Source organism: Podarcis liolepis (genome assembly GCF_965112155.1).
Source record: "Podarcis liolepis genome assembly, chromosome: 3".
Lineage (NCBI taxonomy): Eukaryota > Metazoa > Chordata > Lepidosauria > Squamata > Lacertidae > Podarcis > Podarcis liolepis.
In genome coordinates this window covers 106,261,696-106,288,554 of record NC_139557.1, presented here as the reverse complement: position 1 = coordinate 106,288,554, position 26,859 = coordinate 106,261,696, and the positions used below count along the sequence as shown (strand labels likewise).

The 26,859-nt window shown below is 45.8% G+C and overlaps 1 protein-coding gene across 3 annotated transcripts in view; it reads left to right on the top strand.

Annotated features, from left to right (window-relative positions):
• The window catches only part of PPP2R5D (protein phosphatase 2 regulatory subunit B'delta), a 52,934-nt gene that overhangs the window by 18,999 nt on the left and 7,076 nt on the right, over window positions 1-26,859 (top strand). For all 3 annotated transcript variants that reach the window (XR_014523551.1, XM_083494443.1, XM_083494442.1), the window contains exons 3-13: window positions 1,842-2,040; window positions 5,478-5,677; window positions 6,870-6,980; window positions 10,380-10,472; window positions 11,718-11,848; window positions 12,670-12,729; window positions 14,494-14,602; window positions 16,348-16,401; window positions 20,468-20,638; window positions 20,966-21,093; window positions 22,701-22,802. Coding sequence is in view for 2 of the 3 variants with exons in the window: in XM_083494443.1 (XP_083350569.1) it covers window positions 1,842-2,040; window positions 5,478-5,677; window positions 6,870-6,980; window positions 10,380-10,472; window positions 11,718-11,848; window positions 12,670-12,729; window positions 14,494-14,602; window positions 16,348-16,401; window positions 20,468-20,638; window positions 20,966-21,093; window positions 22,701-22,802 (1,358 nt within the window). In the remaining variant the exon portion in view is untranslated. The remainder of the gene's footprint in view (window positions 1-1,841; window positions 2,041-5,477; window positions 5,678-6,869; window positions 6,981-10,379; window positions 10,473-11,717; window positions 11,849-12,669; window positions 12,730-14,493; window positions 14,603-16,347; window positions 16,402-20,467; window positions 20,639-20,965; window positions 21,094-22,700; window positions 22,803-26,859) is intronic.

Here is a 26,859-nt window from a genome sequence, read left to right as displayed (position 1 = left end):
AAATGGAAAAATAGGGCCCTGTGTTAAAAATGTATAGGGTTTCTTTTCCATTTTAACAGCTACGCCTTACGGACCTCACTGTGAAATAATGGCAAGGTAATCAATGGCTGGAACAGTTTCTAAAAAGTCTTGAAGGAAGAAGAAAAAAGGCTACATTTTGTTTGTATGTGTGCCCCAGGAGTCTTCACAAGAAATAAAGGAAAGTCAAGCTAGCATGACGCGTTCCAGGTTTCTTTTCTCCTAGGAGGTAGTTTTTTTGGGGAAGCATTGTGGGGCTGAAGAGTACAGTGGTACTTCAGGTTACATACGCTTCAGGTTACAGACTCTGCTAACCCAGAAATAGTGCTTCAGGTTAAGAACTTTGCTTCAGGATGAGAACAGAAATTGTGCATGGCAGCGCGGCAGCAGCAGGAGGCCCCATTAGTTAAAGTGGTTTCAGGTTAAGAACGGACCTCTGGAACGAATTAAGTACTTAACCCAAGGCACCACTGTATTATAAAACCACTGAGAGGAGATAGATTCATGGAATTTGATATAGAGTTTGAAGGATATGATTGGGTGGCCATCTGTCATGGATGCTTTAGTTGAGATTCCTGCATTTCAGGGGGCTGGACTAGATGCCCCTGGGGGGTCTCTTTCAACTTTACACCTTCCGTGATACTGTGATTCCTCAAGGCAGGATTGGAGTGAGCGAATTGACACATGTGAAGGGGGAGAAGGAAGCACACAAGTAACATGGCTTCTCACTGCTCATTGAGATCATGGTTTGGCATTACATTTGAACTGCCCATAGGTTTCTGTAGGGCAGGTATGGGGAACCTGTCCCCCCCCCCAGCTCTCAGCATCTTTGTCCATTGCCCATGCAGGCTGAGGCCGAAGGGAATCACCCGGATTCCACTTTATTACTATTTAGGCATCAAGTTAAGACACCCCCCCCCCCGCCAAGCATTTTAATGGTTTTCATTGAATAGAAGCTGGAAGCTTTTGATTGCTGTTTCCCTAGCTGTTTTATTTTTTGGGTTGTGCTGATTACGTTGTTTGTTTTATTGCTCTTAACTGGTTTGCTTTTTTATTTTATTGCTTTGTTTAAAATTACATTGAAAACAATGCTGGGATAAAATGTTACCTAGGGTGGTATACGAGTATGTTAAATGCTTATCGTAAGTCGTAAGTAGCAGTTTACAGGTACCGTACAATGGAATGAAGTGTAACAGGGATAAGCCACATCATTGACGAGAGATAATCAAATGTGACAATATTTGAGAGTGATTCTTAGATACTGTGTTTACAGTGGGTCCTTCCAGTAGGATATAATTGTTGCTTTACAGATCGCACCAAGAGTTGTAGCCAACAAATTTTTTTAATCCAAGCAGATCTAGTGAAATAAATGAACACAAGTGATTTTGGTTTGTTATTTTCAGTGGGCCTGCTCTTAACTAAAACTTAATTGGATAAACTTTTTTAAAAAAATAATAATTGAAGTAATATAAACTTGGGCGCATAGTTTTGTTATTTTGTTATTTTTATTTTTACATTTCTTACCCCACCTATCCTCCCAAGTTGCTCAAGGCAGCATACACAATTATCACGGTTCCCGTTCTTTCTCGTGACAACCCTATGAGGTAGACTAGGCTGAGAGATAGTGACTGTCCCGAGGTCATCCCTCGGACTTGATGGACAAGTGGTGACTTGAACCCTGGTCTCCCAAGATCGCATCTGACGCTCTAACCAACACAGTGCGCTGACTCTTTTATTACAGCAAACCACTTACTACTTATAGGCGCGTTGATGTCCAGTTAGCTCTTAACGTTTTTTGTCTGTGTGCCTCCTTCTCTCTTCAGGTCCAGCAGCAGCAGCAACAACAACAGCAGCAGCAGACCTCGAATAAGCGACCCAGCAACAGCACCCCCCCACCAACCCAGCTGAATAAGATCAAGTATTCAGGGGGACCCCAGATTGTAAAGAAGGAGCGGCGGCAGAGCTCCTCCCGCTTCAACTTAAGCAAAAACCGGGAACTCCAGAAGCTCCCTGCCCTTAAAGGTGAGAAGGAGTTGTAAAGGTAAAGGGACCCCTGACCATTAGGTCCGGTTGCGGACGACTCGGGGGTTGCGGCACTCATCTGGCTTCACTGGCTGAGGGAGCTGGCGTACAGCTTCCAGGTCATGTGGCCAGTATGACTAAGTGAACCAGAGCAGTGCATGGAAATGCCGTTTACCTTCCCACTGGAGCGGTACCTATTTATCTACTTGCACTTTGAGGTGCTTTCGAACTGCTAGGTTGGCAAGAGCAGGGACCGAGCAACGGGAGCTCACCCCGTTGCGGGGATTCGAACTGCCGACCTTCTGATCTGCAAGCTCTAGGCTCTGTGGCTTAACCCACAGCGCCACCCGCGTCCCGAGAAGGAGTTGAGTCGCCTTTAAATCACTGAGTTGGAAGGGACCTCAGGAAATCATCTGGTCCAGCATTTTTTTAACCTTTCGTCCCCATATGTTGTTGGCTAAGCTGGCTGCAGAAGAGGGAGCTGTAGCCCACTGGCATCTTTCTTTCTTACTTACCTGGCAGGGGGAGACACCTTGATCATGAAGGGGGTTTTCCATGGGTGAGGGTCATCCTTTACACTAGCCACCCAGAGTGGCTGGGGAAACCCAGCCAGATGGGCGCGGTATAAATTATTGCTATTTGTTATTTTAAGGGCCCAAGGTTGAAGAACTCTGATCTAGTCGCAGGAATCCTGCTATAGCGCCCCTGTCAGGGATGGGCCACCCTGTCTCTGGCTAAGAACCTCCAGAAGAGGAGAGTCCAGGTTGTAAGCAACAGTGCATTACTCAACTAGTGTTCTTGCCCATATTTGATAATTAAAACATGGGTGTTCCTACAAGGACTTAGTTATAATTTTGGCAGTGGCTGATAAGTAAGTGCTGGTAAACTGGTCTAAGATTAACATTATCCAGGTGGAAGATGAACATCTGGCCATTTACTTTAGCTGAAAAGGTAACAGGAAGATTGAAGGCTATGGGAGGTAAAAAAGGAAAAAAGAAAAGATGGCTTTGACCCAATTTGGTTTGATTCCATAACAGATCTGGTCATACTTTTAATTCCTCCATCAACCCACGGTGACATACACCATGACTCTTTTAAGTTAGGCTACCAGATGTCACCGTGTACATGCTTACAACAGCAGTAGTATGGGCAGAAAGCCATTCAATAGAAATACTTATCCAAAGAAGGGTGTCCATCACGTTCCGAGACTTTCAGAACAGCCCGTACCCTTTCTGCTGTTAATCAAAATCACCAGGCAGCGGCTAGTTAGCCTGTGTGACACCCGGGAAGGTTTCTACAGGTACAAACAGGACTGATTCAGCTGTGAGTCATGCTGGTTTAAGCAGCTGCAGTGCTGAAAGGAAAGCAACTCCTGAGTCTGGGGAAGGCATCACGCTGCATGACAATGCTAAGGAACACCACCGCAGTTATTCTCCCTTCAGGTGAGGGGAAGAGCCAGGAGATTCTGCCATCACGTTGCAGATTCAGCAGCAAGGAAGCCCAGCTCTCCTACTTGGAATCAAGTCATGGAAAGGAAGTAGCTTTGCATATTGAGAAGTCAGAGAGTGGAGAGCGTGAAGGACGCAGATACTGGGTATTGGCAAACCTGGGCGTATCTGGTATATTTGTGTTGCCTTCACACAGTGTTAGAAACCCAGGTATATAATCAAATTGCCAAATGGCACCTTAAACCTAGGTTATGGTTGCTACAGTGGAATGTCTAGGTGTCATTTCCCCCCAGTGAATTTGATGATGATGATTATTATTCATTTCATACCTATATTGCTTTATATTTTAAAGCAGCTTGCAACACATTAAAACATCAAATAAAACAATGCAGAGTAAAACAAATGAAAGCTTTAAGGAAATCTGAAGTAATCCATCTATGGAAGGTGGGTTTCCCCAAAGCTTCATAATTTGACATCTTCCAGCGTGAATAGGGCAGGTTTAATTTAGCATTGCCTCTCTACTGCCCTTCTTGCTTCAAACACTTTGGGGTGCTTTTTTTTTGCCTCTCCGCACTGTGCAGATCTGTCTCACTACGTTCCAGGACATTGCGCTACATTACAAATGGTGTGTCATGGGATTGCACTTCATGGAAGGATCACGAGTTTGTGTACCCAAAATATTTAGAGGAATTAAAAGACCTGAATTAGATGCTCTGCTGCATCTCAAATGTAATAAAAGAAAGCTTTGATTCCTTGGTTAAGTGGAGGAAGGATTTGAAGGATATGGAAAGAGGGAAGACTGCTCAAGGCGCAGGGAGTGGAATGGGAAAGACGGCCCCTTGGCTGGTTGCTGTTGAAAACAGTATTTTAGATTACGGTAGATAAATCTTTTGGTCTGACCCAACAGAACACTTCTTATGTTAGTGGAAAAAATGTGTGTGTGTGTGTGTGTGTGTGTGTGTGTAGAAATATCCAAAGTACTTCACGCATGTTAACTCTATAGTTGTTACAACAGCCTTGCGAGGTAGGTCATTGTCGTCGTAATACCATATTACAGGATTGGGAGAGGCTGGGGTTGAGAGAGAGAGAGAGAGGGAGCAGGTTGCTTGAGGTCCTACAGTGGTTCATAGCAAAGGTGCATTGAAAACTGCTGCTCATTATTTCCCTTACTCCAGTCTCTCTCAGTGAGTATGCGCAGAGCAGAAGGACCATAAAGGGATGCAAGGGAGGCAAGAGAAAGGATAGCAATCCATCCCATTTTGATGTCAGGTGCTCCAAGTACTTCTTCACACAGAGCACAGTGTGGAAGTCGCTCCTGCAGGATTAGACAAATTAACGGAGGCTAAGGCTATCAGCAGGGACGCGGGTGGCGCTGTGGGTTAAACCACAGAGCCTAGGACAGTCGGCGGTTCGAATCCCCGCAACGGGGTGAGCTACCGTTGCTTGGTCCCTGCTCCTGTCAACCTAGCAGTTCGAAAGCACGTCAAAGTGCAAGTAGATAAATAGGTACCGCTGTGGCGGGAAGGTAAACGGCGTTTCTATGTGCTGCTCTTGTTTGCCAAAAGCGGCTTAGTCATGCTGGCCACATGACCTGGAAGCTGTACGCCGGCTCCCTCGGCCATTAAAGCGGGATGAGCGCCACAACCCCAGAGTCGGTCACAACTGGACCTAATAGTCAGGGGTCCCTTTACCCTTTACTTTTAAGGCTATCAGCAACTACTAGCCACAATGACACTTGTTCCATCTCCACTGTTGAAGCCAGCGTGCCTCCAAATGCCAGTTTCTAGCATTCACCAATGACGGCACTGCTTTTGCACTCAGGTCCCGCTTGTGGGTTTCATGTAAGCATCCGATTGGCTACCGTGAGAATAGGATGCTGGAGTAGGTGGGTCTTTTGCCATCTGCCAGGCTCTTCCTTGGTCCTTAGGCTCAGCTGATGAGCTGCAGTGGAAGAAGAGGACTCCCCTTTTTTGCCCTCTCTCTCCTCAGATGCACCTCCTCACGAACGGGAAGAGCTCTTTATACAGAAGCTGCGACAATGCTGCGTCCTCTTTGACTTTGTCTCTGACCCGCTCAGTGACTTGAAGTTCAAAGAGGTGAAGCGAGCGGGCCTCAACGAGATGGTGGAATACATCACACACAACCGGGATGTTGTCACAGAGGCCATTTACCCCGAAGCTGTTATCATGGTAAGGGCCGAGCTTATGGCTGGGTGGTGCTTCGGGCGGTGACATCTCTGAAACACTCCAAAGTCAAGAAATGCGTGTTCTGTACTTCCAGGCTGAAAGGGGTTAATAGTGTGAGAGGTTGTGGGTACCAAAATGTGCAGGGGATGCAGAGTGGGGTTCTGTACAAAGCTCGTCATTTCGATGGGTGTTATACAAAATGTGTTGGGTGCCTGGCCCTCCTAATAAAGCGGCACTGCGTTAAACTTGTGATCATCATCTGAGGCCCTTCTTCTTTGTGTGCCTCCTCCATGAGAGGCCCTGAACATATGAACAGGCCTTTTTTGCTGTGGCTCCCTGTTTGTGGAATGCTCTCCCCAGGGAGGCTTGCCTGGCGCCTTCACTACATAGCTTTTTTTTTTTAAGCGTTTATTCATTTTCCAACAAGAACATCTAATTAACATATCAAATCAAGTCAAATCCAATAAAAATAAAAAACTAAAATAAAAAGTCCAATTGTCTTCCAAATTGTACCGTATTTTTTGCACCATAACACTCACTTTTTTCCTCCTAGAAAATAAGGAGAAATGTCTGTGAGTGTTATGGAGCAAATGCCTGCGGGTGGCGGGGGGATCTGCTGCAGTCGTGAGCAGAGGATCCATGGTTCCTCTTCCTTCCCTCCTCCGTGGTTACAAAGCATGGATCCACATGGATCCTCAGGATTTTTGCATTGGGCTACTCCAAACTCACTGTCAGATCACATGTCTGTGGCCACAGCATGAACCACAAAAATCATATATCCACTATTTCGTTTAGAATATTTTTTCCCTTGTTTTCCTCCTCTAAAAACTACGTGCGTGTTATGGTCTGGTGCGTGTTATAGAGCGAAAAATACGGTAATCTTATTTTTGTTTACTTCCCACGGTCTGACTTCGAAGGCATTTCCCACATCATAGTCCTGCGTCTTATCTTCACTGCATATCTTTAGGCACCCGGCGGAAACATTTCTCTTCTCCCAGACCTTTGGCTAATTAAACAAGCTTCAGACTGCTTGAACTTGGTGTGTGTGGGAGGGTATTGTTTTGTTTGTCAACTATGACATATATTGTTGTGTTTTTTAATATTGTAAATTATTATTATTTGTTTATTAATAAACAATAACAGCAATAACTTCTCAACTTTGCCAAACTTCTCAACCTCCTTATCGCATCTTCAGTTTTCAGTAAATCTCTTCCGTACGCTTCCCCCGTCGTCCAATCCTACGGGAGCAGAATTTGACCCTGAGGAAGATGAACCTACGCTAGAAGCTGCTTGGCCACACCTCCAGGTAATACTATATAAAATTTGGTCGCATCCGGACCCTGTAATCATCATCTGAGTCCCTTCCCCTTGCGCTGCCCTCCATGGAAGGTCAGAGCATGGCAACACAAGAAATGGCCTCTCCAGTGGTGGCTCCCCTCTTGTGGAATGCTCTTCCCAGGGAGGCACACCTGGCACCATCATAAATTTACCTTGAGGTGCTAGACAAAATCCTTTTCCCCCTTCTGCCCAGGCCTTTGACTTGTAATTATATGCAGCCTCCGTCAGTGGGTGAGTTGCTTTAGTCCTGTCTTTTAAAAATGTGAGCGAGTTTTAGATTTTTCAGTTTCATTTTTATGCTTGTTTTAATGTATGTGTCGCTCACTTATTATGTGGATCTGCTTGAGTTCCATTTGTAAAAAAGGAAAAAAGTGACTAATAAATTTAATAAATAATCATAATTTAAATCTTGCTTTTTGTACATGATGGAACTCTAGGCTTCTAGCAGAGTTCCTAGTCGGTCTCCTATGCAGGACAGATTACAGCTACTCACCTCTGCCCTCAGCACAGTTGCTGCATCATATTCATTTACATCCTGCCCTACTTGGTCTCTTTCTCGGGTCAATGGAGAACCAGTGACTAGCTTATATGTGAAATGAGCAGCTACTTGGCATAAGCTCCTAGGAGCTGAAAGAGGGAACAGGAGAGAGCATGCTGATTTTTCCCCAGACAGAGGAGTTTGGATTTGATATCCCGCTTTATCACTACCCGAAGGAGTCTCAAAGCGGCTAACATTCTCCTTTCCCTTCCTCCCCCACAACAAACACTCTGTGAGGTGAGTGGGGCCGAGAGACTTCAGAGAAGTGTGACTGGCCCAAGGTCACCCAACAGCTGCGTGTGGAGGAGCAGGGAATCGAACCCGGTTCACCAGATTACGAGTCCACTGCTCTTAACCACTACACCACACTGGCTCTAAGTTCAAAGTGGTTTTCCTCCACCAGCCATTGCTGTTTAAACATTTTGTGGCTAGGAGGTGGGGCCCATGGAGGTTGCTGCCTCTGAGATATCCTGGTCACCTTGGCTTTTGCTAGGGCTGTAGCTCAGTGCTGGAGCCATGCTTTGCATGCAAAAGGTCCCAGGTGGAATCTCCAGCAGCTGCAAATAAGTCTGTGGAAGACTCTCACCTGAAACGCTGGAGAGCAGCAGCCAGCTGGTGCTGGGCTCAATGGACCAAGGTTTAGCATAAGGCAACTTCTTCTTTTATAAATATTTTTATTGAACAAATTTAACAAATCAAATTATAAATCAATATAACCAATTAAATCCCCCCTTTTCCCCCTCCCTCCCTCCCTCTCCCACCCTCCAAAGACTTCCCTCAGCTCCCCTCTCTGATTTGTTTATACATATTATTCTCTGCATGTTGTAAAATTGTACATAGTGTTGCCTTATCTGTCATATGTTCTACTAATAAATTTGTGGATGTTTATTCAAAACCTGCCAAGGAGTTCAAATCATTTTGTTGTCTTTATAAATAATTTGTAAAAAGTTCCCATTCTTCCTTGAAGTCACGGTTGTCTTTCTCACGTAGTTTATATGTTAACTTTGCCAACTCCGCATAGCTCATCCATTTTTCTTGCCATTGTTCTTTCGGTGGGATTTCCTCATTCTTCCATCCTTGTGCTAACAAGACTCTTGCCACTGTTGTAGCATACATAAATAAGTTCTTTGTTTTTCTTAGCAGGTCTTGTCCCAAAATCCCTAACAAATATGCTTCTGGTTTTTTTACAAATGTCATTTTGAACTTTTTTTTCAATTCGTTATATATCATCTCCCAATTTTTTTTAACTTCTCTACATTCCCACCACATATGATACAAAGTACCTTCTTTTTCTTTAAATTTCCAACATGTATTTGACCTGGTTTTGTACATTTTTTGCCATTTTTACTGGTGTGATATACCATCTATACATCATTTTCATATACAGTGGTGCCTCGCAGGACGAAAAGAATCCGTTCTGTGATTCTCTTCGTCTAGCGGTTTTTTCGTCTTGCGAAGCAAGCCCATTGACAGATTAGCGGATTAGCGCTATTAGCGGCTTTTAGTGGCTTATCTGCTGATTGGATCAGCTGATAAGCAGCTTAGCGGCTTAGAAAAAAGGGGGGGGGAGGAAAAAAACCCAGCAGGAACTCGCAAGACATTGTCGTCTTGCGAAGCAAGCCCATAGGAAATTTGTTTTGCGAAGCACCTCCAAAACGGAAAACTCTTTCGTCTAGCGAGTTTTCCGTCTTGCGGGGCATTCGTCTTGCGGGGCACCACTGTAATTTTCTTTCAAAAGAGAACAGTCTGTAAATTTCAAGTCTACCTTCCTCAGCTTTTGCCCAGTCCTCAAATTGTATATTATGTCCTATATCTTGTGCCCATTTAATCATAACTGATTTGATCTCCTTGTTTTTCTTTTCCCATTCTAACAGAATACTATATGCTTTCTTCAACAACAAGTTGGTGCTGGGCTTGAAGGACCAAGGTTTAGCATACAGCAACTTCTTAAGCTCCTGTGCAGTATGTTGATGAGACTTGAAACAGAATTATAGAGTTGGAAGGGACCACGAGGGTCATTTAGTCCATCCCCCCTCCTGCAATTTTGCCCAACAACAACCCTGAGATTAATAAGAGTCTCATCTCCTACCAACTGAGCTATCCCACGAGCACATTTGCTTCCAAATAAACCTGCAAGGATCCCACTGCTGGTCCCTTTGTATTGCTGTGGAAGGGCCTCTCCAACCAGCATAATAATGTACGTCTTTAATCACTGAATTAGGCTCCTGCTGAGATGAATTGTCTGCATTTCTGCAGTCTTCTTTCTCAGAGGTCCTGTGACATGACTGTTCTCCCGCTGGCAGGGAAAATAAAGATAAAAGCTTCCTCTAGAGACATCGTTTTGGCTCCTCTTTCCTGTGCCAATCTGCTCTCGCATCTCTCTGATATTACATACTTCCTTTCTTTTTATTTAGCTTTCGCAAGGCAGGGAGAATCTTTCCCCATTCTGTCCTGTCTCCCATTCTGTCATCTCCTTTATCATTTAGAAGGACTGTCAAGCTAAAGCCATTCAATTCTTTTAAAAAAAGAAAAGAAAAGAAAGTATTCCTCTTTCCATTCTGGAAATTATTTTCAGTTTCTGATACAATCTGTTAACTGCCAGGCACGAGGCCACACCCAAACCCGATGGATAATCTGTTTAATTTTTATTGTTGTCAGTGGGCTGTAACTGTTCTTCAAATAGGTTTGACCATTTTTTGTGGTTTAACTGGCTGAAGGGGCACAACTTCTGCATCCCTGCATTTGCAGCAGGTACACAATACGAATAACCAGTCTTATACTTACAAATAATCCTTTTCCTGTTTCTTCCTCTCCCCACTCCCTTCTTAGCTGGTTTATGAATTCTTTCTGAGGTTCCTGGAGTCCCCAGACTTCCAACCAAACATAGCCAAGAAATATATTGACCAGAAGTTTGTATTGTCAGTAAGTAACTGCAGCTTCCTCCTAACTTGGCATTTATTTCAAAGGATTTCTAAACTGCTTAATATTTAAAAGTGGCATGGGGGCCGGTCAGGACAGGATAGAGAAGAGGTGGGGCCGACAGGTGACCTTGGGGAGGGATTCAGTTGGCTGGGCAATCTCTCCCCAGGTTGAGGGAACCTATACTAGAAGCAAAACAGTGTAATAAAAACAGAAAATTGGTAATGGCAGGATCCAGTCTCATGGGTCAGGGGGGGAAATGGAACAAAGAGATATGGTTGGTACCCAGTTCACTCGTTCCGTTACCACAAGGATTTATGTTTGTGCAGTGGAACTTACCTCCCCTGCACACACAGACACATGCACATACACACCCTGTGCCCTCCCCCAGAAATCTGCTCTGCAGGGTTGGGGGAGGAGATAATTTTTGCACTGATGGAACACTGACTTTAATTCTATGTTGATTTCCACTCTCAGTCCGCCATCTTGATTCAAAATGGCATCCAATTGCATCCAAGTGTAAACAAAAAACCCCTGCTGCCTGATTTCATCAACCATCGCATCAAATTTGGTTGTGATACCTTCGGAGGTGTCTAAACGCATAGCGAACAAATACTTGATTGTGGGATATATATCCACACCCACCCACCCACAAAATGTTATATTATGTGATCACCTTTTGCTATATTCCCTATGTATTAACAGATACTCTTCTCCATATTCCACCATTACATGAGGTATCATATATGGCAATACTGGAGAGAGTGCCTCTCTGTAGTGGTGCCTCTGTATAAGTCATATTTGGGGTAGATCTGTTGAAATGAAGAAGCGTGACTTAACGCCCATTTGTTTCAGCGGAGTTACTCTCTGAGTATGAGTTTGATCTCCTTGAGTCTGAGGGCAGAGAATCATTCCAGCTTCACAGGTTTGAACCTTATCAGAACCTGCAAGATCTGCAAAATTTGATAGTGTGGGGCAGAGCAGTCAGCTGGCATCACAAATGACATTAGGGTATTTAGTGCTTTGAAATCCCAAAGTCAAGACTTCAAAGCACTAGCAGGCAGCAAAAGAAGCCCCCTCCCCTTTCGTTCCAGCAGCTATTTCACTGCAAACAGTTGCTGAAATTAAGGGAAAAACATGGACGAAGCACCAGTGCCCCTCCTTTGCGCCAGCAGAAGGTGGGGTGGGGAGAATCTGTTAGTGCTGGATTCGAGTCCACAAGAGAGTGATTAAATCCTCCATCCACAGCTGCTGGACCTGTTTGACAGTGAAGATCCCAGAGAGCGGGACTTTCTGAAGACTATTTTGCATAGGATTTATGGGAAATTCTTGGGCCTCCGAGCGTATATAAGGCGGCAGATCAACAACATATTTTACAGGTAAATACTGGTTACCGGCAATATTTAATCTATTGCGAATGTTTGTGTGTGTGGAGGATTCAATCCTAATTTGAGCGGTTGCACTGCATTTCCTTGGAGTTTCATTTAGTCCTCTTAACTCCAACAATGATCAGATAAATAGATGGAAGACCTATGAGTGACCGAAAACAGGAACAGGGAACCTGCAAACCTCCAGATGTTGTTGGATGACCCTTCCCAGCATCCTCAATCATTGGCCGTGCTGTCTGGGGAGTTTCTGATTCACAGGGCTGCAGGGAAGATTAGGTGTTATGGTACCTGATGGCAAGATCAGGGCAAGCATCTCAGGGCCCATTGCAAGCCTATCCTTCCCTATTGCTCCCATTTGCTGCACCCTGTTTGCGCCATGCTTTCCCCCAGTCGTTGGAATTCCTTGTCCAGAAACATCCAGGCCTATTTGCCTTCCCCACTTTAGAAAGCAGAAAGAACACAGCGACTAAATCTATGCAGATGTGCTGCTTATGGCTACAGATTTCTTGCTCCCCTCCAGGGACACAATGTGGAACATTTTGATTTTGGGGGTGGAGAGCGCTTACCAAGCCTCTGTCCTCATGAGTCATAGAATCATAGAGTTGGAAGAGACCACAAGGGCCATCGAGTCCAACCCCCTGCCAAGCAGGAAACACCATCAGAGCACTCCTGACATATGGTTGTCAAGCCTCTGCTTAAAGACCTCCAAAGAAGGAGACTCCACCACACTCCTTGGCAGCAAATTCCACTGTCGAACAGCTCTGTGAAGCCAGCCTGTGTTTTCTGCTTGACACTTGCTTCTCTCTACTCAGGTTTATCTATGAGACAGAACACCATAACGGGATTGCAGAACTGCTAGAGATATTAGGGAGGTAAGGGGTACACCTTTTTCTTTATTATTCCCTCCCTGTTCTGTAGGGGGCTCCTTGGCAGGAACAATAATAATATTTTTATTATTTATATGCCGCTCATCTGATAGGGTTAACCAGCCACTCTGGGCAGCTTCCAACAAAATATTAAAAACACAATAAAACACCAGCCATTAAAAGCTTCCCTATGCAGGGCTGCCTTCGGAAGTTTTCTAAAAAGTCATATGGTTAATTATCTCCTTGACATCTGATGGGAGGGTGTTCCACAGGGTGGAAGGGACGCGGGTGCTGCTGTGGTCTAAACCGCTGAGCCTCTTGGGCATGCCGATGGGAAGGTTGGCGGTTCGAATCCCCGCAACGGGGTGAGCTCCCGTTGCTCTGTCCCAGCTCCTGCCAACCTAGCAGTTCGAAAGCACACCAGTGCAAGTACAGTGGTACCTCAGGTTACATACGCTTCAGGTTACAGACTCCGCTAACCCAGAAATAGTGCTTCAGGTTAAGAACTTTGCTTCAGGATGGGAACAGAAATCCTGCTCCGGCGGCGCAGCGGCAGCAGGAGGCCCCATTAGCTAAAGTGGTGCTTCAGGTTAAGAACAGTTTCAGGTTAAGAACTGACCTCCGGAACGAATTAAGTTCTTAACCCGAGGTACCACTGTAGATAAATAGGTACCGCTGCAGCAGGAAGGTAAACAGTGTTTCCATGCGCTCTGGCTCCTGTCACAGTGTTCCGTTGTGCCAGAAGCAGTTTAGGCACGCTGGTCACATGACCCGGAAAGCTGTCTGTGGACAAATGCCAGCTCCCTTGGCCTGAAAAGCGAGATGAGCACTGCAACCCCATAGTCGCCTTTGACTGGACTTAACTGTCCAGGGGTCCTTTATCTTTTTACCTTTTACCACAGGGTGTGTGCCACTACTGAGAAGGCCCTCTGTCTGGTTCCCTATAACTTCACTTCTCGCAGTGGGGGAACTGCCAGAAGGCCCTCGGAGGTGGACCTCAGTGTCTGGGCTGGATGGTGTGGGTAGAGACACTCCTTCAGGTATACAGGGCCGAGACTGTTTAGGGCTTTAAAGGTCAGCACCAACACTTTGAATTGTGCTCGGAAATGTGCAAGAAGCCAATATGGATCCTTTTGGACCTGTGTTATATGGTCCTGGCAGTCGCTCCCAGTCACTAATCTAGCTGCCCCATTCTGGATTAGCTGTAGTTTCCAAGTCACCTTCAAAGGTAGCCCCATGTAGAGCATGTTGCAATAGTCCAAGTGGGAGATAACCAGGACATGTACCACTCTGGTGAGACAATGCACAGCAGGTAGGGTTTCAGTATACCAGATGGGGCTGGTAGACAGCCACCTTGGACACAGAATTAACCTGTGCTTCTATGGACAGCTGTCAGTCCAAAATGACCCGCAGGCTGCTCACCTGGTCTTTTAGCAGCACAGTTACCCTATTCAGGACCAGGGAGTCCCCCACACATGCCTGTCCCCCCGAGACACTACTTCTGTCTTACCAGGATTCAACCTCAATAGGTGATTGCTAGCTAGGCCATCAAGTGAAATTTACACACACATTTCTGCTCAGAGTCTTTCAAGAAAGCATGATATGAACCCTGGAGCTGGGTCCCTGGGAGCATTGCAGATGTTTCCTGCAGGATATCCTGATGATGAGGCACAGCAGCAAGGCAGGGGACTGGGAACTGCTCTGTGCGCATACAAACATGCACAGACAGTGCGAGTCTTGGATGTTTACTATTCTCTCCCTTCTCCTCAGTATAATCAATGGATTTGCTTTGCCCCTGAAGGAAGAGCACAAGATGTTCCTCATCCGGGTCTTGCTGCCGTTGCACAAAGTGAAATCTCTGAGCGTCTACCACCCCCAGGTAAGGAGCACGTTCAGTCAACGTGTGTTGTGCTCGCCGTAAAATGAGAGGCAGGTTTAAGACCCTAAGAGGTGCCCTGCTGGATGACGTCAACGGCCCATCTAGTCCAGCGTCCTATTCAGTAGCAGCACTCTCTCTACTTGGTTTCCCCAGCAGCTGGTATTGAGAGATTTTCTGTCTCTGAACCTGGGGTTGGCATACAGACATATCAATCATAGTGATAAACCTGTCAATTTGTAGTATTTTAAAATATATATATTTTAAAATACAATCATATCCGGCCTTTCTTCCATCATGGAACCTACAGCGGCACGTACTTGTGGTCTTCCATACAGTTAGTGACCAAACACGAGTCTGCTTAGCTTCTGGAAGGTGGCGGACAAGTATGAATTTTATTATTTCGGTCACAGACCAGCTCCAGCCCACATACAATATCAAGGAAGTCATAAAACACAATAGGGATACATTTGAACTTGCAATTAGGTATAACAGGGACAATACAGATATAGCAACAGTTTAAAAATATATAAATTAAAACAGAGTCACTAACGTATAACCTAAAATTATCATTTAAGGCCTTAATCATTAAGATAGCACAGTTTGTTCTCTAAGTTTTATGGCAATCGCACAGAATTTGGCTACCCTTAACGTGATCTCAGGATCCTTGTCCTCTACCAGGGATTTTAGACATTGAAGTTCGGATTCATTTGGAGATTTTTGCATAGCAGGGTTAATAAATGCCGAGCGTATAACCCCGTAGAAGCGGCAGTGTAACAAGGCATGAGAGACGGTTTCTACCGCCATCAAGCTGCAGGGGCAGACTCGTTTCGCAGGTGGCTGGCAAGAGGCATGGAACCTCTTGTCCGCAGGCCGTTCCCCACCCCCCAATCACGCTCATCTCTCCCATGCACCTGACATGAGGTGTGGGGCAGGTGAGGACACAGCTACAGAGGAATAATTGGGAGCTTAAAGTGAGCTCCTGATCGTTCCTTTGCACATGGGGAGTTCCCTGAGAGTGAGGTCTCTGAAGGGGTGCTTCCGTTCCAAATTTCATCTCTGCATACTGATACCAAAGGGGGCTCATTGTCAATGGTCTTCCAAGGTGGCTGCCCCCTTTCAGCTGGCAGGGTGGGGTTTAGGGGGTCTGGCTGGATCCTGTTCCCCATTCCTGCTCCAAACCATACTCTGGGACTCTAATCCCCTTCTAAAGCTATTCAAGGCGCCTATTTTCAGTTGATGTACAAACATGGAAGTGGTGTGCTCTGACGACTTTCTCTTGGCGCGGAAATACAGTGGTACCTTGGGTTACATACACTTCAGTTTACATATACTTCAGGTTACAGCCTCCGCTAACCTAGAAATTGTGCTTCAGGTTAAGAACTTTGCTTCAGGATGAGAACAGAAATGGTGCTCCGGCGGCGCGGCGGCAGCAGGAGGCCCCATTAGCTAAAGTGGTGCTTCAGGTTAAGAGCAGTTTCAGGTTAAGTACGGACCTCCGGAACAAATTAAGTACTTAACCCGAGATACCACTGTAAATCTCACCAAGTTCTAGGGAACTGAACCCTTGTGTAATTGTGCGCAGGCTTACAGCATTGGATTTGTGGGCTTGGATGCAGCTGACTTGCATCTGCGCCATCTCATCGGAAGGCTGGTTATAAATACTTTCAGATACCACACAAGTTCTGCCTGCCTCTGCCGTTTCCATAGTGCCTGGAGTTCTGACTGTACTGTGCTCTTCCTTGCAGTTGGCATACTGTGTGGTGCAGTTCTTGGAGAAAGACAGCAGCCTGACCGAACCGGTAAGTGCTCCTTTGGAAGAATATTTGGAAACTTCGTATGGAAACCTCCCGCTGCTGCTGTTAGGCCCTCTCTGCACTGTATGTTTAAAGCAGCACCATACCACCTTAAGCAGTCATGACTTCTTCCCCCAAAGAATCCTGGGAACTATAGTTCATTAAGCGTGCTGAGAGATGTTAGGAGACAGTAATCTCTGGAGGGGAAAAAGGCTTCTGAGACAATGGGTGGATTTAAAAGGTAAAGGGACTCCTGACCATTAGGTCCAGTCGCGGACAACTCTGGGATTGCGGTGCTCATCTCGCTTTATTGGCCGAGGGAGCCGGCGTACAGCTTCCGGGTCATGACTAAGCCGCTTCTGGCGAACCAGAGCAGCGCACGGAAACACTGTTTACCTTCCCGCCGGAGCGGTAACTATTTATCTACTTGCACTTTGATGTGCTTTCGAACTGCTAGATTGGCAGGAGCCCAGGGACCAAGGAACAGGAGCTCACCCCGTCGCGGGGATTCGAACCCCCAACCTTCTGATTGGCAAGCCCTAGGCTCAAAAAAGCGATTCAGTTAAATGCGTTGTAAATGTCATACAGGGAAATCCCGTTGGTGAAAGGCGGGACACCACAGCGCCATCTGGTGTCACAGTATTGTAATGCATATAGGGTGCTCCATCTTTACAATTAAGAGTGCTGAGAGTTCTTAGGTGACCCCTATTCCCCCCACAGCACTACAATTCCCAGAATTCCCTGCCAAGAGGCATTGATTGTTAAACCACTCCTGGGATTGTAGCTCCGTAAGGGGAATAGGGGTCAACCTATGAGCTCTCAGCACATGACACTTTCCAAGATTCTTTAGGGGGAAACCATGACTAATGACATACGACAACGCTTTAAATGCATGGTGCACATGCGGCCTTCAGAGATTTCTGTATACTAATAGCGGACTCATTCTCTGAGTGCCTTTCCTTACCTAGCCAAAAGGAGACCACGCTGACACAAAAGAGAATCGCCAGCAGGCTTTGGGAAAACCCAGCGTTTGCTTGAGCACAGACTTTAATGGGAGAGGGAAGATAAAGGGGGGGGAGGGGAGGGAGGTGTGATGGAATGGAGTAGCCTAGAAAAGGCAGACCTTGCTGGCTGGGGCTTTGAACGGCAGGACTCTGCATTATATTGCAGATCTTGGTGGTGCCCTAGAGACGCTGCTCACTCTTTGTGGCTGGGGTGTTGTTTGGGTTTGTTTGTTTGTTTGCTTGTGGCAGGGGGTTATTTGCTATTGGTCTTTTGTATCTTCATTTTAGATCCTTGTGATTTGCGTGGAAATCGTTCAGTTCGGTTGTGCATCTTTTAATATTTTATTTACTGTTTATGACTACTTTTTGTTACGTGTTTTTTGCATCTTGTAAGCTGCCTTGAGCGTGGTTTAAACTGGAAAACCGGCATATAAATAAGATTATGCATCTATGTATGCAGTTAGATTCTAAGCCCATTTCAGAGTGCGGGTGATGGATCTTATTTAAACCATAAATGGACTCAGGGTACAATATCTGAGGAGGCATTCTTTTGTTCTGGAGGGTTACGAATACTGTTTAGTGACCCCGATTTGATTTTTCAAATTTTGTTTTTGATTATTTTTTGAGAGTGCTGGGTGATTTGTTTATATTTTTTTGAATCATGATTCACTTTTTTCACGTTACTGGTTGTGTCGTTTGTATGGTTGTAAATACTCTTGAGGGCTGTTCATGCGGCAGAAAAGAAAGTCCGGTGTGTACATTCTGTAAATAAAGAGTTAAGTTGGTTTTTCAAAGTTCTAACTGTTTCTGCACTGTTGACCTATTGTACTGTGGAGTTTATGACGGTGACAAAACAATGCAAGCTTATCTCACCACCAACACAAATGGCTTAAAAGTAGTTTGCCCTGTGAACATAAAAGGCATAGGGAAGTTGACTTACACTGTACAGAGGTGTAATGGTGTGGTGTCAATGGGAGTTGGAGACGTTACTATTTCTGCAGCGGCCATCCCTGTCACCAGCACCCTAGAGCCATCAATCAGCATGAAAGGGGAGCTTTTTAGCCACTAAGAAGAAGCCCTTTCACCCTTTTTTTGCTGACGGGAGCCAATCAGAGTGAAGAGAGGAGAGCCAGCCCCTGAATATTGACTCCTAGGGTCACTCTGGAGAAGCGCATTGGGAAGAACACCGAAGAAGATCTTGTTCTGTGTGCTCCAAAAGCTAAGCATTTAGGAACACTGAAAACACAAGGCGCTTCTGTTTCGAAAGAATGGGGTGCAAGTTCTGCAAAGCACAATAGAACTTTAAGGAAAACACAGCTAAAGTCACTATGAAAGAAGGGCACATTTTCTAGCTGAAAAGCAGCACATGGAGATCTGCACTGATTGTTGCAGTGCTTAGTATTACTATTGTATAGTTATACCATATAAGGCTGCATAAACTTAGATGAGTAGGTGGCTGTGACTCTCATGTAGGGACCCTTCAGAAAAATGTGGGGGGCTAAGTCATTCCTCATACTTCTCATTTGAATTGTGAAAGATCCATTGCGCTCCCATTAGAATTACTGCTGGTTATGATATGTGGACACAAATCAGGAAAGCTAGAATAGGCAAGCTACTCTTTGGCTGGTCTTTTTGCCATGCCTGGCAATTCACTTCCCAGAAGCCCTTTGAATCCTTGTAACTTAGGACACACTGCCGTCCTTCCTGAAACTGCATTGTTGCCTTCTTTGATCTGTGGTTTGAACTTTGATTGCACTGACGCCCTGGAAAAAATCAGGCTGGGCCGCTGCAAAGTATTCTTGGCATGTTCTTTGAAAGCATAGAAGCTTAGGTAAAAAGATACTTCAGTTAGCGCTGCTGACAAGTGTAATGAGTGCAGCAGATTGTCTTTAGATTACTTGATTTGTCTGTTGTTCCAGGTTCTATGAAATTGGTGTTAAGTCATAAGTAGAGCAACTGAAATTGGGTTAGGGGAGGAGCATGTTTGCGTAACGCAGACCTTGTTTAACGTTGCAGTGATAAATATGTGACTGACTTCGCATTATTACGTTTGCTTCATGCACTATTCTGCAGCAATATTAATTTCTGGGCCAGATTAAAAATGAAGGCAGATCTTTCTTCCAAGCAGTCAAGAGGATGACTGCAAGATAAGCATTCATAGACAAGCACTGAGGGTGTAAACCAGCTGCAGAATGTTTAGGTAAACAACCACTTCCCTTTTAACTGATTTATTATTTAATCAGTTTCTGAAACCTAAAGGTTTCTAAAACCTTAATATAAGCTGCATTTTTTGAGACACTTTAAGAAAAGCGTGCAAACTTTCAGTGCAATAAGCAAAAGCTACCAGAAGAGAAGGTCATATGGAATGTTTGCCATTTCCTGTGACAGACACACACCAGAATCAAAGCATTCTTTAAACAAAACAACGTATGTCCCAAGTTCTTACTGGTTAGATTAATCTCACTAGGATTTCTGGTTAAATTTCACTCCTTGCCTTCTCATTTATAAGCAACTAAAACCATAGTTGATTCATGAAACTAATTGAAGCTTACAGGGCTGAACAGCACAGAAGCAGCTAGAGATTTCTAGCTTTGCGTTGAAACCAGCATACCTCTTTATGAAATGCTCCCCATGTTGTGGATTCCTCTTGGAATGCAGTGTAAGATGCAGGATATGCTCAGATGCAATACTAAACAATGGTTTGGAGTTATACAGATAGGCAGATAAAAAACTTGTGCCCTCCTCTCTCTTCCCCTTCTTCACCTTGTGTTGATGATTAATAACTTTCAACAGAAATCAAAAATTTCTCAAAAATCTGTATGTGCACTAATTATGTCACATTAAGTAAATCAACACTATATCTTGTGCCTTTTGACTAATTAAGCACATTTTTGAAAAACAAGCTTGGAGGATAAAGGTCCTGGATAAGTTGCTATCTTTTGGCCTCAGGATTTCACTATTGGCAAAAAGAATTTCTTCCAGACTTAAAATTCTTGTTGCTATCACCAACAAATGTTCCTGCTTATTTCTCTAACGCTCATAAAAATCTCATTTCTTCATCTGTTCAGGTGATTATGGGCTTGCTGAAGTTTTGGCCAAAAACACACAGTCCCAAGGAGGTGATGTTCCTGAATGAGCTGGAAGAAATATTAGATGTCATTGAACCCTCGGAGTTTGTGAAGGTTATGGAACCCCTGTTCAGGCAACTGGCGAAGTGTGTCTCCAGCCCACACTTCCAGGTAGGTTCGAAACTCAGGATGCTGGCAACAGCTCTAGTCTCTGTTCAAATGCAGAGTGAAACGCTGAAAGTCTGAAGCATGTTGGTGCACAAGATGAGCAATTATCCAGTGAAAGTTTTTATAGCTAGAGCAATTGGAAAGTGCACCTTCCAGAACAGGCCACTGTACCCCAGATGTGGTTTGCACAGCAGATAATAGAATGAATTTGTTTCTGCTTGTGATAAGGGCACTAGGTTTCTGTTAATTCACCTTCATATTGCATTACCTGCTTCCCCCTTTAAAAGGTCTCTCTTGTTTCAGAAGTTATGTTTTGCTTTATTTATACAGGTGGCCGAGAGGGCGTTGTACTATTGGAACAATGAATACATCATGAGTTTGATCAGTGACAATGCAGCCAAAATTCTTCCCATCATGTTCCCGGCACTCTACAAGAATTCCAAAAGTCATTGGAACAAGTAGGTCATTTCTGTGTGCACTGGGCATGAGTGGAAGTACAATTGAGAGAGCTCCGTCTTGGTCTTCCACCACGGCCTATTGGTGCCGCTCATGCAAAGTCTGGCAGAGGGAGAAAGAAAAGGGCTCTGATGACGATGATTGCTAGCAATATGGATGGGCGTATGGAATAGGTTGCCTCCCCTTGAGACTGTTCTTTTTATCAGATCATTTGTAACTGGGAGTTTTATGTGGTTTGTCCACCTTTGGTCTCCACGCTGCACTCAGCTCTCACCTGTGGCTCCTAAAAGCTGTCAGCATGCAGTAATGGCCATATTCTGGGAAACGGCTTTGACTAGCCAGCTAAACCAAGTGAGGGTAGCCGTTGGGTCTCAATGTTAGAATTCCTGCTCCATGATTGCAGTCATGGGATTGTTGTCTTTCACATGACGGTGTATGTTTTGACTCCACAGAGTGGGAAGTGACGGAGACAGGATGTTTGTGTTACTGTGTTCCGTGAAGTGGGACTATTGTCCTTTGTCCTTTCTCTTTGCTGTCTGATGCTAGAGCCATGTTGCAGTGCTCCGTGTGTGTTTATATGTAAATAAAGTAGATTAGCCAAAATGCTGATCTGCATACACTCTGCGGATCCCTAAGTGTGCCGGTGTCTGTTGGCATCAGTCGCTGTGATTTTCGGGCAGAAGAAAGCTTTTGAAGCTCCCGAACGAATGATCAGGAGAGGGAGAACATGCCAGTCGGTCATGTGTCTCTACCAGGGTCCTACTCGAGTGTAGGATGAGCTCCTGGCACTCAAACCCTTGGTGAGTTAGGGATTTCCTCTGCATGCAAAGACAGGCTCCGGGGGATCGAGCGGGCGAGACCAATAGCTGCTCCAACGGTCAAGAAGGCAGTTTCTGCATGTGCTGTAGAAGGAAGTGAGAGGCGCATGGGGCTCTTCAACCAGGGAAGGGAGCCCATCTAGAAGAAATACTCTTGATCCTAAACCTCCACTGCCTTATGGGATTTCTTTGGAAGAAGAAAAGGCCTTAAGGAATAAACCCTGCACAAATCTGGAGTGGAGTCCCTAGGATGATTGGATGGTGCCTTGTATGCCTCCTTCCAGCAGCTCCTGAGTGGGGATTCGAACCCTGGTCTCCCAGGTCCTCGTCCAGTACTCTCACCACTATGCCACATTGGCCTCCATATACACTGCCCAGGCTTACACCCCAGGGAGGTCACTTGGGTGCTGCTAATGCAGTGGTTTGACTTCACCCCTGGAGGCGCACTCCACTGTCTCTCAACCATGACAACAATTTATAACTGGGATGGGGGATCCGTTGGACTCCAGCCCCCATCACTCCTTTTGCCATGCTGGCCGGGACTGATGAGATTTGGGCTCCAATATCCTCTGGAGTTCTACAGGTTCCCCACCCTGAGTTACAGATTTCTGTCGGTCTTCTTAGGGGTAGTGGGGGAATAAATGGGTGTGTCCTGGCATTTGAAGCTGTCCTTCCTTTTTATATCGGGTATTGGAAGTTTACTGTCCTGGTCCATTAAATCTCTTCTGTGCAAGGACAGTTTCCCCACCTTCTAATTCATTCTCCACCTCTTCTTTTTTTTTGTTGTTAAGGACAATCCATGGGCTGATCTACAATGCACTGAAGCTGTTCATGGAGATGAACCAGAAGTTGTTTGACGACTGCACACAGCAGTACAAGGCAGAGAAGCAGAAGTGAGTACTCGTGGCTGGGGAAACTCTGCCCGCAACTAACCCTGCAACTAGTGGGACCATCCCACTTGACAGCAGCTACCAAGTCTAAACCACTTGAGCCTCTTGGGCTTGCCGATCAGAAGGTCGGCGGTTTGAATCCCGGCGACGGGGTGAACTCCCGTTGCTCTGTCCCAGCTCCTGTCAACCTAGCAGTTCGGAAGCATGGCAAGTAGATAAATAGGTGCTGCTGTGGCAGGAAGGTAAACAGTGTTTTCGTGCACTCTGGCTTTCGTCACAGTGTTCTGTTGCACCAGAAGTGGCTTAGTCCTGCTGGCCACATGACCCGGAAAGATGTCTGTGGACAAACACTGGCTCCCTTGGCCTGAAAAGCAAGATGAGCGTTGCAACCCCATAGTCGCCCTTGACTGGACTTAACTGTCCAGGGGGTTATTTCCCTTACCTCACTTAGAGGAATGGGCAAAGGACCCAATACTGCTGGAGAACAGTCGCCCATCATCCTCGACCATTGCTTATGTTGGCTGGGGCTGATGGGACCTGAAGCACATCACGATTGGGAAGCTGGGCTAGTTGGATGCTTAAATAATGTGTCTCTACAGAGGTTGGGAGAATGCAGGCTGTAATTCCTTTTTGGAAGTCCTCTTCATGCTGTTCTCCTAAGTCAGAGAAGGGAATACTAACAGCCTGTGCTGAACTAGCCCCACTGTTTCTTGGGGAGGCATAGGGCCCTGGATTTAACCCTGGCAAGGGCATTGAGGCAGAATTACCCCTCTTTGGGGAAGAGCCTCAGCTCTGGGAGGAACTGCCTGTCCCTGGGGGTTGGGACTTACCTCCGAGGAGACGGGACTGGAAAAGGGAGACTTGGGACACTGAAGAAAGGACTATACTGAGGCAGCCCTCTATGAGTCTGCAGAAAGACTCAGGGATGGCGGGAATGTGGTTCACCAGAGGTGAAAGCAGAGACAGTACAGTGGTACCTCGGGTTAAGAACTTAATTCGTTCTGGAGGTCCAGTCTTAACCTGAAGCAAAGTTCATAAGCCAAGGCACTATTTCTGGGTTAGCGGAGTCTGTAACCTGAAGCATCTGTAACCCAAGGTACCACTGTAAATCAGTGTTTCTGGAATAAAACCTGGTCTGCAGCTGACCAGACGTGAGCTGGTGCCTTTTTTGAGCTTTTTGCCAGGTGTGGTCTATGGAAGCTATGGCACAAGCAGCTTCCATGGAGGGTACAGCACAGATGTCCACATAAAACACCTTGAAAACGATGGTAGATGAGCAGCACCTAAAGAACATTTAAGAAAAAGCTACCTGAAAGAAATGGGAGTTTTAAGAGCCACAGGCAAATCAGGCAGAAAGGAATTCCTCAAAGGGGGGAGGGACCACTGCGAGAACACCCTGTTTATTATGCCTGCTGGCCTATTAGATCTTAACCAGTCGGCTCAGGGCTGATTTTAAAGCACAAACAGGTTTATTCAGGTGGCCCCATTGCAGCCCTATGGGATATCAGTAGCAAAAGAAATTCACCAGCAACCAGAGCAACTGATGCAATATTGGAGTTGCGTATTCTGACCCCCTTGGCCCTTACCAACATCTCAGTGGCCTCATTCTGAGCCGCTTGAAGTTTCTGAATCTTTCTGAAAGGCTGCCCCACGTGGAATGCATTGCAGTAGCCTCGCCGACGGCGCTTCCACAGGTAGTCCAAAAGAACTTATAAGCTGTGAGCTTTATCCTTCAGGGAAAAGCGCCATTCCATCCAGGAGTGGTTGGATACCTCTTTCCAGTTTTGGCTGTTTTCCGCACTTGCAATACCTCTGTCGTATCTGGATTCCATTCAGCTTGCTTGCCCTCATCCCCCTCTAAACCACCTCTAGACACCTGTTTGAGACTTCACAGGCTTCCTTGGGATTAGTAGGGATTCAAACAAGAGACAGAGGAGCCTGCCAGCCACATACTGGGGAAACCACAGCCGTGCGACTTTTCACAGTGTAAGATGTTAGAAAGCACAAGTGATAAGATGGAGCCCAGAGACACCCTGTTGGTTACTGGGCGGAGCAGATACTTTCTGGGTCTAGTCTTCTCGAAGGAACGGGGGTTACCATAACACTGTGATTCCTAAGCCCAGCAGGAACCTTAGCTAAACTACCCAGCTGTGGCATTGTGCTAGTGGAAATCCCATAAGGTAGGGCACTCAATTGCCACTGTTCCCCACCACCTTCAGTCTCTCTGCCCCGTAGGCTCTTGTAGTTCTGCAAGGTTCCACAACCCTCGGTAGCAGCTTTTCTGGAAGGTGTTTGGGGCTGTCAATGGGCAGGGAGGATTGGCAGAAATTGGGTGCTCTGCCTTATGCTGTAGAAGCGCTTTACAATATAGTGGTACCTCTGGTTACGTACTTAATTCGTTCCGGAGGTCCGTTCTTAGCCTGAAACTGTTCTTAACCTGAAGCACCACTTTAGCTAATGGGGCTGCCCGCTGCTGCCGCACCACCGCTGCGTGATTTCTGTTCTCATCCTGAAGCAAAGTTCTTAACCCGAGGTACTATTTCTGGGTTAGCGGAGTCTGTAACCCGAAGCGTATGTAACCTGAAGTGTATGTAACCTGAGGTACCACTGTACAGTGGTACCTCGGGTTACAGACGCTTCAGGTTACAGACTCCACTAACCCAGAAATAGTACCTCGGGTTAAGAACTTTGCTTCAGGATGAGAACAGAAATCGTGTGGCGCCAGCAGCAGGAGGCCCCATTAGCTAAAGTGGTACCTCAGGTTAAGAACAGTTTCAGGTTAAGAACGGACTTCCAGAACGAATTAAGTTCTTAACCTGAGGTACCACTGTAGTGCAAATCTACCACTGAATGCCATCCCATTGTGCTCTGTCCCCATTGAGAAGGCTGAGCTGCAGTCCTGTGGATGCTCTCTTGGAAATAAGCTCCACTTAATCCAACAGGGCTTCTAAACTAAAAGCAACCAAGGAAGAGTCATGTGGCTACCTTAAATATTTCTATCCATTGTAAGGACACAAGGAGAGCCCTGCTGGATCGCACCAGTGATGTATCTGGTCCAGCTTTCTGTTCTTACGCTGGCCTACGGGAAGCCTGCAAACAGGACCCATTTGTGACCCCCAGCAACCAGTTTTTGGAAGCAGAAGCTTTTCAGAGCAAGTTGAACACGCACAGGGTTGAGCCTGTTAGGTACGCTTTGCCCCCAGTAAAACTGCCAGACTTTAGAGCTTAACTGTACTTGGCATTCCCAGTCCTGCAAAGCTCTCGGTTCTGTGCAAAGGAGAACTTGACCTATGAGGTACTACAAAGCCTTGGGAAGTGGAGGGGGTGGGCTCCTTGGGGTTGTGCCACAAATAAGATTAAGAAAGAGGGGAAGATCACAGATGAGGGATTTGTGCCTCCTTTATGAAAAGGGCATGAACTAAGAGGACTCTTACGCTTGGAGATAGGGGTAAATCGGGGTGACTGTGGTCCCTCAGTAATCTGAGGTGAAAGGATCAGCTGGGAACAAACTTGTCTCTTGGAGGCGCGGCTTGAGCGATTCCTCAGCCATCTTAATTTTTTAAAAAGGAAAGAGCAGGGTAGATGTGTTTACATTTGAATCCACTTGGTAGGCAGCCTGCAGGAAGCCTCGTGCAAGTTCCTAAGATAACGGAAGCCCAGTACACAGTAACTCGGAACAAGAGGAAAGCTTTCAGTGGAGCTGCCCCTGTTTTTGTGGAATAGCATTCCTGTTGAGATATAGCAGGCAGGCTGTCTGCAGTTTCCAAAACCAACTGAAGACATTTTTGTCCCATTGGCTTTCTCATCTGGATGAATGGGTCTCTGCCATGGGTGTCTACTTTGCATTCACACACACACACACACCTGCTGTTGTTTGCTGTGTTTTTAACTGCTTAGCTATTTTTATTTTTTTTTGTACATTGATATGTGTGGAAGGCAGTTAATTACTTAATATATCTGTTTAATGTGGAGCATTTGATTGGGTTTTGAAGAATGGCATAACCTGACCAGAGCTCTAGAGGGAGGGCGCAGGTTAAAAGTCTAACTAGAGGGAGGGTGC